We start from the raw sequence: 18,365 nt of genomic DNA, 5'->3' as shown, positions 1-18,365 counted from the left end.
TGATTTGATTCCGAAGATGAAGGAACCATTTAATGGCATTCGCTTCAGAACTGTTACAGAGATTCTACAGGTGGTAGACCGCGCCATTCGCACCATCAACAGAACAGGCTCTGCTAACAGTATACTACACCTTCCACATCACTGGTAACGGGTTCTACACAACGATGGTGACTACTTTGAAGGACAGTAACAGGTGCAAACAAATAACTCTTTTGTACCGGTCATGAATAAATAGTTGCCACTATTTAAGTTCCAACCCTCATAGTTGATCTGACCACACCAGCTATGGGGTTAGCCTTATATATGCGTCTCTGGTATCCCATTAATGTTTGGTGCCTCTGTAAATCCTGACAGTAGCACTTCAGTTGTGATAACATTGATTCTTTAACCTTTCGTTGGGGAAAATCTCTTTTGTATCACTTTAAACCACAGTCATTCTTCAGCTCCATGAAGACCTTTTAATTACTTAGCCACTTGCGAGCAAATGTTTCCTCACATTTTGACACAAGCAACTGGAATTTAATATGGTCTAAAGGTGACCTACATCTCATATTCACAGAGCAGAACACACTGGCAGTTGTTATTTGAGTGCTCTTCAGACAGTTAAGACTGCGCATGGAAACATTCCACGTGGGAAAAATTATATATAAAAACAAAGATGAGGTGACTTACCGAACAAAAGCGCTGGCAGGTCGATAGACACACAAACAAACACAAACATACACACAAAATTCAAGCTTTTGCAACAGACTGTTGCCTCATCAGGAAAGAGGGAAGGAGAGGGGAAGACGAAAGGAAGTGGGTTTTAAGGGAGAGGGTAAGGAGTCATTCCAATCCCGGGAGCGGAAAGACTTACCTTAGGGGGAAAAAAGGACAGGTATACACTCGCACACACACACATATCCATCCACACATACAGACACAAGCAGACATATTTAAAGACCTTTTGTTCGGTAAGTCACCTCATCTTTGTTTTTATATATATATATATATATGGAATAACATGACCAAACACAGTCAATGATGAAGAAATGCACTGAAAGAAAAATAAACTCCCAAACTGTGTCATTCAGAAGTGCTCAAGATCTGGGTTATGAGCATAATTCATCATTAACAACAGAGTTACATTTTTATTTATTTAAAGGAACAATGCAGTCACAATCAAGCCCACATCAAGCACTATATGCCTAACAATGAAAGTGATAGCAAATACAACGACGAAACTTGAAAAGCCAATAAGGTCAACCTGGATGTTTCAGTAGAAGTATTACTGTACTGTACTGTATGACACAAACAACAACATGGCCACAGTGAACCAAAATTTATTCTTCTTCCACAAGCGTACAACAGCTGAGAACACACACACACACACACACACACACACACACACACACACAAACAATCCAGGTACTGATACAAGCAGTTGCTAACAATAAGTATGAACACAATGTGAGAGCAACTGCCTGCTGCATTGCACTTATAAAGAGGAGGGCTCCAGTAGACAGTGCGGCAGATGGCATGCCACGTGTACAAGTCATGTGGCCCACTGCAGGCGGCCTCTGATGGCCGGCCCGCACAGTTGTCATTGGCAGAATATTCAAAATGTTGTGCGCCATGGCCTGATGGCAAGTATTACATACAGTGTTCTAGCAATTACATAACCAAAGATAGGGACAGTATGCTGCACAATTACCTATCGAACATCATTGTAGCACTAGGAACCTCACGTTTCATATGAGGAAATGGACTGAAAATATATTTGGCTCTGTGATTTCCTCCAGCAGACTCTACCAGCTACAAGGATTAGGGTTAGTAACAGATTCAATTTGCCACAAATAGCAGGTAATTTACTTTATCATTTACTACAATAATGCATCTTTTTTCTCCTTTTTCCTCCAGGTCCAAGAGAGCTCAAAACCACAAATTTAATTTTAAGTAGTCATGTGATATACACTTTGCTTTTTCACTTTCTACTTTAACTTTGTTGTTAAAAGGTAATACATACATCCCAGTTTCTATAGCCATCGTGTTTTTCCATTTCCTGCGCCACTTTTCCATTAAAATTTGTGAAGTACAGTTGCATAGGATTTTCTGCTCTCCTGTTTAAACTGTAGCAATGCAGCATTTGTTTAACACATTTGCTCATATCCTGTAAAATAAACATAAACAACTGATTTGTTTTAATCACTGAAATGTTAGTTATGTTTGCTGTAGTCACACGAATGAAAATTGTATTTAAACCTTAGCAACAATGATCTGTATAAACCCAACACAAATACAGGACATATTCATTTGAAATAACACAGTCTTTACCATTCCATGCGCAACAAGTAATACCAACTAAATCTGTGTTGCTTCTCTCTTCCATCCATTTAAAATACTGTGACAGACTTATAACAGAGACTTAAAAAAGTAGCTGCAAAATTTACCTGAGCTATCTATGGATTTTAATCATAAATCACCTAGATCCAAAAGCAGGCAGTACAAGGTGTTTCAGATAGGGGAGCGCAAGCGGACCGGTTCTGTCGGGTGGAGGAAGTGGTGGGGGGTCTCAGGGAACGAACTGATGCTGTGGCAGTTGCCTCCAGAGACCTGGAGAGTCCGCATTGGTTGAAGCGTGAGTGCATGTCACTGACCTCGGTCGAAAATTGGGAGAGGTGAAAATGTAGCAGCACTTGGAGCAGCGTTATGCGATTAGGTTTTGCATGCGACTGAACGAAACCACCACGGAGGCTCTCGGTATGATTCAAGAGGCCTTTAGGAAAGAAGCCCTGTCCCGTGCAATGGTTTTCACATGGCACAAACGTTTCAAAGATGGCTGTGGGAATGTTGAAGACAAAGACTGCTGATTGTTTTCTTTTTTTGGTAAAGGAGTGATTCACAAGGAGTTTGTTGCTCGTGGATGGACTGTCACAGGTGACTTTTACACTGGAGTGCTCTGCTGCTTGAGGGATCGAGTTCACCGCATCTGCCCGGCGATCAAGGGCGATTGGATTCTCCACTATAACAATGCGCCCGCTCACATGTTGCGCGCTGCCGCCGAAGTTTTGGTCAAGTTCAACGTGACAACACTGCCGCAGCCACCCTACAGCCCCATCTTGGCTCCAAGTGACTTTTTCCTCTCCCCCGAATCAAGACAGGCCTAAAAGGGAAGTGATTCGGCTCCATCGATGCCATCCAACAGGCTTCGATGACAGCCCTTGACAGCATGACGCAAGAGGCCTTCCAGAAGGGCTACGAACAGGGGAAGATGCACTGGCAGTGCTATGTTGATGCTGAAGGATCATATTTTGAAGAATTTTAGTCCACAGTGCTTAAACATCCAACAAATTTCTAGTTCTGAATTAAGTCCTGAAACTTTTGAATCACACCCTGTATAATTAAATATTACATTTCTCTGAACCACATCAGGTTCATTTTCTGTCAATAAAATTTTTTGTGATATGTGAGTGCACTGTCAATACGTAAAATTCTCCAACATTTTGACCATTGTTGTAAATAGCCTTCCTCAACATGTTTTTGTTAACTGCGGAGTGAGAAAAGTTTTACATCTTATATATTCGTGGATTCTCATTCAGTAGTTGGCAAAAATACTCTGAGGAATGTCATTTGCAACAATGGCCGAAATATTGGAGAATTTTACATATTGACAGTGTAGTCAGAAGAATTTTATTGACTGTGACAACAGCCACAGAAGTAAGCAATTACAGGTACAGTTTGATTAAAATGTCTGTAACTGGGAGTGTAGGTGTGCGGCACTGGTTTCCTTCCTGTCCACAATACACTTGAACGGGGTGCAACACTGGACTGTGAAAACCATCCTACATAAAGACCGTAACTAATATGAGTCACTCAAGGGTAACATACAGGAAACAAATTACTGTACCTTTGATAAATCTTCAGGGGAGAGACGGCAGGTAACAAATAAAAAAATGTAAGTGACAAACCATAAAATAGGTATGTAGAGCTACACTGCTGAACTGCAGAGGATTTACAGCAAAACAAGTTTTGTTTATGTTCATTCAACCTTGCAGAAAACACTGCACACCCCTTGCGAATGCAGAGGTTACAGCAGTGTTTGTTTGAAGTGCAGGCCCTCAGTTGCAGGAAAGCTTAGAGGCAGCATCCCAGGTCACCAACATTTTCAAATTCAATGCAGGGCTAAGTGAAGTGATAGAGGACTTAGGGGCTTTATGTATGGATTTTTCAAAAGAGGACCCTGTAGTGATAGAGAGTTGTGTGGCAAACGGTTTGGACAGGGATGAGGCTTGTGACACAGATGTGCAGCTAAACAAAATAGCTTCCCCGACCATGGCACCAATTTACACTTTGTTGAGCTGTTCCAACGTCATGGTTGGCCATGCGTTAATGGAGCTGTGAGGTGGATTAATGTGGGTTTATGACTTTGTGCATGTTGCTCTGATACCAGTCGGGGCTCTCAATAGATGGAGTTTCACTAGGTGTGGTCTACACCTAAACAGGACTGTGAAACAAAGACTGGTATAACTGATTCATGAAAGCAAAGGGGTGGATCTAAGGTCACGCATGGTCAAATACCTGTTGTAATGAGTAGGAGATGTAGGTCTTTTTTTAGAAAAAAAAAAAAAAAAAAAAAAAAAAAAAAAAAAAAAAAAACAGACATTATGTTACCCTGCCCAAGAGTATCTCCAGCAGTCTCAAAAATCCTGAAATAATCCCTCACAAGATACATTTTAAAACAATAAGTCACAAACATACTATATATCATAAAGAGAACTAAACTATACGATAAATACAATGGGACATTTCACAGACAATAATACTTCATCAAAACAAGCAATCAATAAAAAGAATAAAATGCAGCAATTTGAAATTGAGACACAGCTGTCCAACACATATTACCTTTGTATGCAATGGCAGACTCTTCTCCTATATGACTAGTTCAAAGAATGGAGGACCATGCATTTCTAGCAGAAAAGGAACAAAATTTAAATCATGACATGTCACTGGTACAGAATGTGATGACAAATACTTTGAAATATCAGCTATCAAATTAGCGGAGCTTGACCTCGCCAAGAAATTAATCGTTCTGTGTGTTTCAGTCACCCAGTGATAATGTGGACACTTTTATCAATAAATTAACAAAGTTCCAGATTAACCCTTAGTTACAAAAGTCAACATAATTTTGTATGGAAACACAAACATTAAACACAAATATCATAAATGATACTACTAGCACCCTTATAAAAAGCCTTTAAGTTATGACATGCCCCTGTTGGCTCACAGTGCAACATGGGTTACTGCTACATTTACATAATTAATTGACCATCGGACCACAAACATGGACAGGTAAAAAGGTGGTGTAGCTGTAATAAAATCTGGGATTATCAGACCATTTCTGCCATATAATAACAGTGAAACCAGGTATGGAAAAATTCCTTGAACTGCAAGTCTACTAAAGACTTTATTATAAATCAAAACACAAAATTTTTCAGGAAAACTAGCAATCATTAGTTGAGATGACTTGTATAGAGAGACAAATGTCAATGTGAAATTCTCTAAGTTCTGAACTTTATTTAAACTGAACTTCAAAAAGACATTTTCAAAAGTATTCATCCACATTAGCATTAATGTCTCACAAAAACAAATGGATAACAGCAGGTATTAAGAAGTCCAACCAAACCCTTAACTGGGCCTACCTTAGTTCCATGAAAAGAGTCGTGATGAGCCATCATTCTTAAATTTATGTCACAGTCACAAAAAGATAGTGCTGACTGCTGCAAAAAAAAAGGTCAACTAATGGCATAATTATACAATGCAGGGTAGAATGGGAATGCAGTGTGGGAACTCATTAAAAAGGAAACAAAGAGAGGTGTAATAACATACTGACAAGAAAAAGGGATAAATTACCCACATCACTTAGCAAATTACGACAAAGAAATTACAACAAAAGTCCGCAAAAACCAATGTGTCAACTCTATGTATTTATGCACCAAGTACAATGACATTACTATCAACCACAGAGAATGAAGTCAGTAAAATTGCACAAAACCTAATAAATAAAAAGTAAGTAGTTTTGAATGTAGTACCAGTGTGAGCACTGAAACAATGCATACATTGTATACATGCTCCCTTAACAGACATAATAACTGTAACAAGAACATCAGGAAAATGTTCATAGTATTTAAAACAGGCATGAGTTGCACCTCCACTAAGGAAAGAAGACACTGAAACTACCTGCGCATTTCCCTGTTGCCTCATTCTCAACAATAACAGGATCAATTATGAAAGACAGATTAATGAATTACTTGAATAAATACAACCTTTCAAGTGAATCACAGTTTGGTTTCTGAAGTGGCAGCAGTACAGAATCAGCTAAAAAAGAATTCAAAAAAGTAGTACTTCATGCTCTTGACAAAGATAATTGTGTCACGGGCATATTTTATGATGTTTCCACACCTTTTGCTGCTGCTGACCATAAGATTATTCTAAATACGCTAGAAACATTAGGAATAAGAAGTGTAGCTGATCATACCTAGCAGACAGGGTAGAGCCTAAACTTTTAGTAAAACACTTACCAGAACCAAGACTTCCTCAGGGTATCATATTAGGGCCAATACTGTTCCTTGTATACTCCAATGACATTCCCAATAGTGTTAGACATGGAGAAAAAAATTATCTTTGTTGATAACTGCAATATAACAGTCCATGAGACAAGTGATTGGTTTTGGCATTTCAGGCAGGTATTGGCAATGCTGCCAAACATGGCTTGCGGCACTCTGCACATGGTCGCTACTATGCACATTACCTAGCAGCACAAACATAAGCATCAACAACATGCAGGAATCTGCACCACCCAGCAACTACATCTTACTATTAATATTTTTCGACCGTTGAATAATGAATAGCAGATGAAACCTATGTCTTTCAGCACTGTATGCAATGAAAGATCATCTTTTGAAGTGACACAAGTAATTTAGAAAGAGTAGGATGTTCTACTCTCTTATGAGCTATATACATGGTAGTCAGAAACAGTGTGAAAAGTTTGTAGGGTGTTGCAGGGTAGGCTGTGCTGAGAAATAATTGTTAAGAAAATAATTCAATGCATTGCGCCATGCCCGAGTTAATTAGCACTGAAATTAGCCAATCAGGCTGTTGCACACGCGAATTCAAGCAACCTGCCAGAGTCAGTGTCACCGAATGTGTTCTCCATTTGGATTCCTAAAGTCAAATGAGAGAGCGATACAAAAATTGGATTTGAAACGATGGTAAAGGTTGAACCCAAGCTAATGGTTCAGCAGTCTCGTACACTATGGCCTATGCTATGAGAACAATAGACAGAGTTGCAACATGACTTGAGCTTCCTGCTCAAGTGCAGGCCCTCGTTGGCTGGTTATTTGCTGTCAATAGGCAACGGTACAATGCTAGTGAGCTGTCAGTAAGAAAGATTCACTTCTAGACTATACACTCACTGAGAAAACAAGAGAAAACCCTGCAGAGAAAGCAAATGAAACCCTCAAGGAAATTTACAATTGGTTAACATGTGGTAAAGTGACACTGAACATAAAGCAAACAAATGCCATGAATTTCAGTTTGCAGAGGAAAAATAACACTCTCAAATTGAATGGAAATAGCACCACTACAGAATATGTAACAGAAAATTTCTAGGAATGGAGACTGATTCTCATGGGAGGTGCTGTGAACATGCAAATACACTTGCAAACAGAATGTCATCAGTGTGTAACAGCCAGTGTCTTTTAGTTGCATGCTATTCGTATGTACACTCAATTGCTTTCTGGGGAACAAATACACAACTACAGAAAAGAGCCATAAGAATAATAACCAAAAATAGTAGCTGAGCTGACTGTAAACAGCTGATCCAAACAATGAGGATTTTAACTACACCATGTGAGTATATTTACAGTCAGTTGTACACATCAAAAATAACACTGATAATTAATGCACAAACAACTCTGTCCATGACATGGAGCAAGAGCTAGACTAAACTTACTTTACCAAGAAAAATCTGCTGCTGCCCTCTGGTCTGAAAATAAAACACAGGCCAGTAAAATGTGTTGCATGGTGGTCTGCATGCCACAAGCATCACACACTGTAAGATCCTACCACTGAAACAAGAAGCCATGTGTCAGAGGACTGTGGCCAATGCGAAGACGAATAAGGAGGATCTCATCCCATCTTCACAGCCACTTTGTGGGCTTTACAGATGCTGCTGATTATCTGTGACTTTCAGCCACTCGTCTTCCCACCAACACATGACTCTGTACCTCAACAGCAAGGTGATAGGATGCAGGGGGAGGGCACGCTGAAATAACTGAGGATCAGGACATGCCTCCTTAGCTGCTACATCAGCCCTTTCATTCCCAACAATACTCATGTGCCATGGTACCTAACAGAAAGGCATCTCCTTTCCCAGCTGTTATAGTTGGACAAGGGCATCCTGGATATTCTGGACTTTATCTGCTGGGTACAAGCATTGTAGAGAGTGAGGGACACTCAAGAGAATCGTAACACAAGGAATTTAGCACTCTAAACACATCTCATCTATTCCAGTGCCCACAAGATCACACAATTCTGTGTCAAAGACAGAAAAGCCTCAAGGCAATCGGACCTTAAGGACATGACAAGGGAAACAACGGAGAAACCAATGAAGTACCCCTGTTTGGACCCATCCATAAAGACAACTGAAGAGTTGTGACGCTCAGTTGAAATGTCATAAAATAATGTATTGAAAACATATGCAGGTGTGAAACCTCCCCTGTGCTGCCCTAAATCTAAAATTAGTCGGGGCATCTGCAGTAACCAGAGTGGCATGCAATTAAAAGCCTGGATTTTGGGTTGTACTTGCTCCACACAAAGTGACTCCAGCACATGCTGCATGCAGATCCAAAAGAGCATTGTTGCTCATGGATGACTGGAGGAAAGATGTTCCAGAGCTGCAAGGAACTTACATGGCTGACGCAACATGAGCAGCTGTTGCCAGATCGTGAGTGGTGGTTCCCCACAGCCTCAGCACAAAGGCTGGCGATGGGACTGGGTCTATAAGCACCCACGGCCAGCCCATTCCCCTCGTGGTGGATAGTGTCAATGATCTGCAGGTAAAAAAGCCTCGCTGACCCACACACAGTGCACTCATAGTCTAGATGTGAATGCATGAAACACCTACACAACTGGAGTAGACACACCCTGTCAGAGCCCTCTGGGTTCTGGCTTTCAGGTCTCTGAGGTGTGGCAACAACGACTGCTTGGAATCAAAACTGAGGCCCAGAAAACTCACTGAGTCTTTAAAATGTAGAGCTGTGTCCCTCATATACAAGTCAGTAAATTAAAAATATAACAAGAATGATTAAAATGAACACACACACACACACACACACACACACACACACACACACCACCACCACCACCACACTTACCTGACTTACCTGCAGAAAACTGAAAACCTGTCTTTGCAGCCCACTCCTCTAATCTCTGCACTGCAAGTTGCATAAAAAAACATGGCTCCGAGTAAGGATAGTGACAAAGATCATCTCTCAGTTTTGTTATTATGTAGTCATTCCATATGTAATATGAGCTCCAAAAAGGTAGTAAGAGGTATTTTATGCACAAAATGCAAGTGTTGGTATCATGTTATTGGGTGAAAATAAATCTCAAATTCAAAGGAAATAAACACAGTAAAAGAAGATCTCGCAGTAATACACTCTGAACACGAACTCTTAAAGAAACACAAAATAGTAACAGAAAAACTATCTACATAGTGCTTAGCTGTAAGCAATATCAAAGTTCTTTTGGCATCATACAAGAAGGAGAAATTAACACACTAAAAGGAGAAATGGCTACAGCACATTCCAAATATGAAGACCACACAAAGAAATTCGAAGAAGTAAAGAAAAAACTAACAACACAGAGTGATCAACACACAAGTGGTGTACCGTGTTCAAGTGACTCTCATGTGACAAAAAAGCCAATAATAACAAGCTTGTTATTCTGAACAAGAATTCTAGTGCTTCAAATAAGACCTAGAAGAATAATGTGTGTACGGGAATAATGTGTGTATCACCAGTGACAAAAAGCCAGGGCAAACATAGTCACAAAAGCAGCACAGGTACTGACTGCAGTATTAATAATGATGGTAATGAACACTTTTCAAAACAACGGAAAACTAAACTGACAGCTAATGACAGTGGCTCTTCAAACAAAAATCCATGACGTAATAAATACAATATGCTGTTTTTGGCTGATATTCACGGAATGAAATTAACCAATGTATTTAAGGACATAAATAGTGACAGTGCAGCTACTGGAATCGTGAAACCAGGAGCAAAAACGAGCACTGTCCCAGAAGATATCGGCCAAAAGCAAATAATGCTAAGTGTTTAAGTGGATGCCTGTATTACAGATATAAAGAAGTTCTTAGAATATAACCAATCAAAAAATTCAGTTGTTGCTACAATACCCCACAGACACTATTTAACCACAAGTTCAGGCGTCAACAGAGAACTATACAAAACAAGCACTCAGATCATACAGCTTTGTTCACAGAATGATAAATGTGATGTAGATGATATTGATTGATCTTTGCATTCCAAACATGGGCCACATTTAAATTACAAAGCAAAACATTTTTTTGTGCAATCAAGTTTACAGAATAATTGAGAAAAGACTTGAAACAAAAGAATGGGTTCAACAAAGTGTACAGTCAAGGAAGATCCAGTCTCTTTTTTAGACAACATTGTAAAAGTTTAGTTCCAGAATCATCACAGAGTATAACAACTTCATGTAAAAATCATGTTCCTAATCATTTACAGAGAAAGCAAAGAAAATACAAATTACTTACCCTCATGCAACTCAACATTCACAGTATTAGGAATAAATTATTAGAGTTGAAACATTTTTGTAAGGTAAAAACATGTGATATATTGTGCATCTCAGAACAATGGCTTACAGAAAATAAAGTAGATTTTTCATACCAAATGAATACATTCTGGCAGCTATACTGTGCACAAATGGGAGAAAAAATGGGGGGAGGGGAGGTGCAATATTTATCAGGCAATACATAAAATTTTCTAAAATAGATGTAATCTCATACTTCTCTGAATTAAGCAGAGAATTTAGTAGACTCATCAAACAGAATATCATAATTGCCAGTTTGCTTAGATCTCTAAATGGTGACGTTAATTTATTTTTTGAGAAATTTGAACAAATGATAAGAAAAATCTTAAAACTCAAAACAAATGTTGCAGTATGTGGTTACTTCAACATAGAGTTATCTGGCTCAGATGAGCCCAACTCAAAAACATTTTTAAACTTACCCAGATCTTTAAATTTATATTGTACTAACAATAGCCCAGCAGTTGAGAATGGCTGTTTGGACAATATTACAGATAATTTCTCATAAGATCTTTTCTCATAACATTTATACTCTGTTAGTATAGCAGATGAATGCTTTGCAGATCACGATCCACTACTCCTCACATATCACTATGCACAGCCAGATAATGAATACATGACAACAAACAAGAGGCCAAGCTTGACATGGGTTAGAGGTCAGAAAGAGGAATGTATTTAATTCTTCCCAGACTGCCTTAGAAACACAAACTGGGACTTTGTTTATGACTATGATGTTGATAAATCAACTGTTGTAACTCACTTTAATAATTTCTTGAAGACACATATTGATTTATGGAACTCTTGCTCACCACTGAAAAGAAACAGTTCCAAACCAAACAAAAAAGGTAAAAAGCTTAAATAGTACACTGATGATCTTGCTAGTATCAGGGAAAAAATACTTTCACTGTACTAAATGTGTAAAGGTAATTGCAAATGTTGCACAGGGCAGTATGATATATTTTATAAAGCTTACCTGAAATGTGAAAAACATTATAAAGCCAAACTTAAACCTGCCAAACAAGTTGCCTACGAAAATTACATAAAATGAGCTCCAACTAACTGCCTGGGATATTACAAAACAAGAATCCACTTCAACACAAACTAAAGGTGTTTTGCTTGAGCCAGAAGAGCTCAATAAATACTTTACTACTGTAGAAAATGAATTAAGATCTGAAATTACGAGGGTTGTTTTTTAAGTAAGGGCCATCCGCACGTACAGTCCCGTTGTTCGCGCGGACGCCGCAACAAGCCACCGCGCTACTTGCCGGCATCCTTCCCGTTCACACTGATGCAAGTTGCAGCTCTATAGCTGCCGTGTACCCATCGCTGTGATACTTTATAATGTTTACGATTATTGAATCGCCTGCCGCGTGTGAGATACGGTCAGTGATACGTTTTTTGACCGCGAGAAGCCTATCAGCTGCAGAAATTCATTGTCAGTTAACAGAAGTTTATGGCTTGAATGCAATGAGTGAAGGTAAAGTGCGTCAATGGGTTAGAGAGTTTAAAAATGGCCGTCAGAACGTCCATGACGAAGAACGCTCAGGCCGGCCCTCTGTGATCACTGATGATTTGGTGGCTGCAGTCGAAACAAAGATTCGTGAGGACAGAAGATTCAAAATTTCCTCTCTTTCTTTGGAATTTCCACAAGTTTCAAGATTGGTTTTGTACAAAATTGTGTCAGAAAACCTAAACTTTAAGAAACTGTGTTCTCGGTGGGTACCCAGACTCCTCACAGAGGACCACACAAGGAAGAGATTTGCCACTTCATTGGACTTTTTGATTCATTACGAGGAAGAAGGGGATGACATGTTGAGTCAAATTGTCACTGGAGATGAAACATGGGTATCCCATATCACTCCCGAAAGCCAGCGACAATCGATGGAATGGCGACACACAACCTCACCTGTCAAGGTCAAAGCCAAACAGACACTGTCAAAGCGCAAGATTATGGCAACTGTGTTCTGGGACCGGCGCGGTGTTTTGCTAGTGGACTTTATGCCACGAGGAACGACAATCAACTCAGATGCCTACTGTGCAACTCTAAAGAAGCTCCGCAGAGCAATTCAAAACAAAAGGCGCAGCATGCTGACAAAAGGAGTTTTGCTCCTGCACGATAATGCTACGCCTCACACCTCTCAAAAGACTCGGGATTTGATTGATTCTTTTGGCTAGGAAGTTTTGGACCATGCACCATACAGCCCCGACCTTGCTCATAGCGATTTCCACCTTTTCCGGTACCTGAAACACCATCTTGGCGGGCAGTGCATCAATGACGACGATGAAGTGAAAGCGGCCGTGAACTCTTGGCTGTCGGAGCAGGTGGCCGAATTCTTTGAAGAGGGAATTAAAAACTTAGTTGTACGGTATGACAAGTGCATAAATAAACAAGGCAACTATGTAGAAAAATAGGTAAAAGTGTGTAGAATCAGAAAATAAAAGTTTTTTTACAAAAGTATTTGTATCTTTTTTTTTAAATAAAAATGGCGTTTACTTAAAAAACAACCCTTGTATACAGTCAAAGACAACAGCAACTGATATACTTGCTGATCAGCTTCCTACAGTACATGAACTCCATTGGGATGTTGTCACACCCAAAGATGTAGTAACTACTAATATAAAAATATAATGGAAGGAAACATTCCACGTGGGAAAAATTATATATAAAAACAAAGATGAGGTGACTTACCGAACAAAAGCGCTGGCAGGTCGATAGACACACAAACAAACACAAACATACACACAAAATTCAAGCTTTCGCAACAAACTGTTGCCTCATCAGGAAAGAGGGAAGGAGAGGGGAAGACGAAAGGAAGTGGGTTTTAAGGGAGAGGGTAAGGAGTCATTCCAATCCCGGGAGCGGAAAGACTTACCTTAGGGGGAAAAAAGGACAGGTATACACTCACACACACGCACATATCCATCCACACATACAGACACAAGCAGACATATTTAAATATGTCTGCTTGTGTCTGTATGTGTGGATGGATATGTGCGTGTGTGTGAGTGTATACCTGTCCTTTTTTCCCCCTAAGGTAAGTCTTTCCGCTCCCGGGATTGGAATGACTCCTTACCCTCTCCCTTAAAACCCACTTCCTTTCGTCTTCCCCTCTCCTTCCCTCTTTCCTGATGAGGCAACAGTTTGTTGCGAAAGCTTGAATTTTGTGTGTATGTTTGTGTTTGTTTGTGTGTCTATCGACCTGCCAGCGCTTTTGTTCGGTAAGTCACCTCATCTTTGTTTTTATATACTACTAATATAAAATTTAGACACAAAAAGCATGGACTGCTACTATCTAACTACACAATAAAAAGAACAATACACCTTATTTCCAAACCACTTGCTTTTATTGTGAGTAAGTGCCTTGAATTTGGAGTTTTCTCAGAACAGCTCAAAATTTCAAATGCTGTACCTATATACAAAAAGGAGGACAAGCATCTCTCTGAGAACTACAGGCCAGTGTCTATTGTTACAATATTTTCCAAAATATTTTAAGCAATTTTTCACACACAGCTTAGAAACTATTTTGAAAATCATAACCTTCTTTGTTGTAGACTGCATGGGTTTCACCATGTTTTTTTGCAGTCGCTGAAACTGTTAATCAGATATTTATTGCATTTGAAAATAAGAATATGATCTCTCTGCAATTAACATCTACCACTTTATGTTGGGCTTCAGTCAGTTTTCTGCTATGAGGGTGACATTAATCACCACAGATTGAGTTAGGCTAAGGTTACGACAGAAATAACAGGACTCACTCTTCTTAACACTAAACTGGTTCACATCTAAGAAATGACTGTGCAATCCAGAGGCAACTCAAAGCCTGCTGCTAAAGACATGGAAGCAAAATCCATAAAACTGGCTGAAATATATACTGATTCCAAATAAAACTGGCAACTCCATACTAATCATGTCTGCGGAAAGATATCAAGGGTGTCCTATTTCATGTGGAAATTTTCTGATATAGTCAGAAATGAATATCTTAGGATAGCTCACTTCAGATTTTTTCCAACTTTCATACCCTACGGGCTGTTGTATGGGGTCACTCATGTTAGTTATACATTACTGATTCACAAAAACGTACTAAGAATAGTGTCTAAGGTTGGTCCAAGGGAACACTAACACCATTTATTCACTAAGACCAAAATAATGAGAGTGGTAAATCCTTACAGCTATGCATCACTAATATAAACAAAAAACAACATAACACATCAAAAATAAAACAAGTATTGACATTCCTAGACGTAGGCTGACAAAACCGGTAACTCTCACAAAGTGAGCTGTTTGAATTTTTTTAATAAATTGCCACATTCTGCAATGAATACACCTTTCAATAATTTTAAAAGGAAGATGGTAAACAATCCATTCTACAGTTTAAGAGGATTCTTGGATACTTGTATTGTAGAAATTGAGCTTAGAATTACAATTCTGTAACACTGATTAATATAGGATAAATTATTTGTACATCCAATGTGAACAATAATTAACCCTTTTAGTGCCAAATACGATGTGATCATGATCCAGATTTTCGGCGAAAAATGCCAGTAACGATCTGATCGTGATGCCTTTCTCATTCGCTAGGAAATACTAACAACTTTGCCTTCAAGCGCGGAAAAAATGAATGAGAAAGGCATCACGATCAGATCGTTACTGGCATTTTTCGCCGAAAATCTGGATCACGATCAGATCGTATTTGGCACTAAAAGGGTTAATATAACATATGCTACTGTACATCAATGTAAAGCCCATTCCACTACATGTGGCCAATGACTAATAAAGAATCTGAATGTGCAACTGACGAGTCACTGTTGCAACACTAGAGGAGGAACAGAAAATTACAAAATGTTCACAAATAAGGAACATTGTGCAGGACTCCTTAAAGTACACATGATACTGTTTATGGCTATGGCAGAGAGGGTAACACTTAAAATACTGCCCTGAGAGACACCATTCTCATGCTCAAAACGATCCAATAGTGTGTCAGAAACTAATGACCAAAACAACCATTTAGACAGCAAATACCATATGAACATGTGGAGGTGGTCGCAAAAGCCCCATTGATGGAGTTGCACAAGTATACTGCGTCTAAAAGTAGTGTCGTATGCAGTACTGATTCAAATAATATACCAAGACAGTGATGTTTATGTAGAAATGCCTGCTGAATAGCTGCCTCTAGCAGGGTCACGTTGTCAACAGTGGACCAAAATCTCCGGAATCCACACTAAGAGTGGCTAAGGAGTTGCCTGATATCTGACAACCACACCAGACCAGACCAGACCAGACCAGACAACATTTAACTGTTCACTGCTGGGTCTTTCGTACACAGCTCGTTAAGGCGACATGTGCGGTCCTTTCCTGGTTTGAAGAGAGAGATCGAACTGCCTCTCTCCCTGAATTGGGGGACTAGCCCGTCTGCCTATCAAATTAAATCAGCTGAAGAGGATTTCCTATTATGCTGTTAGCAAATGTAGAAGCATGCAGTACCAGATTTGGTCATGACCAGGTGCAGCATCACGAGTCTCAGACAGTGCCAAATACAGCTCCAGTATAGAGAGAGGGAGGTTGTAAGATTCAAAATAGTTGAATCTGAAGTCCAACTTGCCCCTCTCAAAAGTCATATGTTAGTGGTGGAATGCCAGATCCTGGCTGGCTTTGGCAGGAGTCATTGCAAAATGCTCTGCCATCATCTGAGTGATGTCTCTGGGTATTGCCTGAAGAAACCTTTGCTTCAGCACTGCTGCTGCTGGTAAACAACTGTATTTACTGGAAATCATCCTGGTGGTTTCCCATACTTTTGTAGAGCAAGTGGAATGGTTGAGGGAGTCCAAGAACACCTGCCATGACCTTTTCCTACTCACCTTAATTATGCGTCGAGCCTTGGCTCTCATGACTCTTAAGTTCTCTGCTGTTGTGTGGTTTTTAAACATTCTAAGAGCCAAATGCCTGACCCAAATTGCTGAGTGGCACTCATCAGTCCACCAAGGTACAAGTTGCCTCCTAAGGTGACCGAATGATTTTGGGATGAGTAAGTCAGCAACATGATGGATTGTTTGTGTGAAGTGGTCCACCCGTTCTTGGATGGTGTCACGGTGTTCAAACGTGTTCAAACACAGCCAGCTACCTGGCTGAACAGCATCCAGTTAGCCCTGCTGACCATCCATTTCAGTGCTTGTGTTCAAGTAATGCTCCATCCAGTAGGTGGATCCACAGTGGGAAATGGTCACTGGAATGAAGGTCATCAGTTGCTTCCCACTGAGCAGAGTCTGCAAGGGCTGAAGAGACGTTGATGGCAAGGATGACCCAGTAGCAGCCGAGAAATGAGTGGAACTACCTGTGGTGAGGATGCACAGCTCCTGAGACATCAAGATGTTCTCAAAGACTCAATCCCTAGGGCAAGTATAATTCGAGCCCCATAATACATTATGGGGAATGAAATCCCCTAGTAGGAGAAATGGGCAGGGGAGTTGTTCTATAAGGTCTGTGACAGCCCCAGTGTCCATCACATCCTGTGGAGGTAAGCACAATGAGCAGATAGTGATTTACTGACCCACATGACCTGCAACAGCTTTCGCTTTGTAGGGCAATAACCAACGACGGAGCAGAGGAGTGGTGTGTTATTCACAAACACAGCAACCAGTCCCTTAGCCCTTTCCCCAGTCAGAACATCCTTGTGATGAAGGGCGTAGCCTCATAGTACAGGGCCACCAGAAGTTTTTAAATATGTTTCCTGCAAGCACAAGCACAGCAGGCATTTTCTGTGCTAGGAGTTTCAGTTCCTCTGCATGTGTTCTGAACCCATTAATGTTCTACTGTAATATGGGAGACATTTATCATTTGGATTGCACTTTTGCCCTGTTTTTTCCGCCAGGGAGGGGAACCCATAGTGGCTTGAGGCTCAGTTTTGGGGTGAAATGAGTTCCCCAGGCTGACATTAAAGTCCATCGGCTCTGAACATGAAACATGAGAGACATCATAGAGAGATAAGTCGACACTGTTGGCCTGCTTACTACCTGTCTCCATCAGTAACTGATTCTTTGCCTTTGACTGACCTTTTTTTTTTTTTTGAGGAGGTTTCGTAGCCACAATCATGGAGGTGTTGGTGGTAGCACTGGACAATGAGCCAGACTGCACCTTTAGAGGAGCAGGGAGCTCCACGACATTGGCAACCACGGCCTTTAACCAGACTGCACCTTTAGAGGAGCAGAGAGCTCCACGACATTGGCAACCATGGCCTTTTCTGATGTTCCAGGCAGGACATATGAGCTTTGAAGAAACTGCAGCAGCACAAGTGCACTGACAAACATAGATACTACTGCTGACACTAGCAACCTCCATTTGTGTCGCAGCATTGGTCTTCTGAACTGGCTGTTTGAGAACAAAAGCAAAGGAGGTAGCAAATGTGGCGACAAGGAGCTTCTCCCTTACAACCAAGAGTACTGTGCCCAAAGTGCTGCCATTTAAAACAGCACAATGGGTTGGG

General features: G+C 40.3%; 1 protein-coding gene across 2 annotated transcripts in view; it reads right to left on the bottom strand.

Annotated features, from left to right (window-relative positions):
- LOC126473135 (tRNA methyltransferase 10 homolog A) overlaps positions 1-18,365 on the bottom strand; it is a 37,136-nt gene that overhangs the window by 14,512 nt on the left and 4,259 nt on the right. Inside the window, exons 3-4 of one of the 2 annotated variants that reach the window (XM_050099992.1) lie at positions 8,949-9,089; positions 2,006-2,149 (exon numbers count right to left, since the gene is read on the bottom strand). In XM_050099992.1, coding sequence (XP_049955949.1) covers positions 2,006-2,149; positions 8,949-9,089 — 285 coding nt within the window. The remainder of the gene's footprint in view (positions 1-2,005; positions 2,150-8,948; positions 9,090-18,365) is intronic. The other variant, XM_050099994.1, reaches the window with a different exon arrangement.

This window comes from Schistocerca serialis, chromosome 4 (genome assembly GCF_023864345.2).
Source record: "Schistocerca serialis cubense isolate TAMUIC-IGC-003099 chromosome 4, iqSchSeri2.2, whole genome shotgun sequence".
NCBI lineage: Eukaryota > Metazoa > Arthropoda > Insecta > Orthoptera > Acrididae > Schistocerca > Schistocerca serialis.
This window is presented reverse-complemented; position numbering and strand designations above follow the sequence as displayed.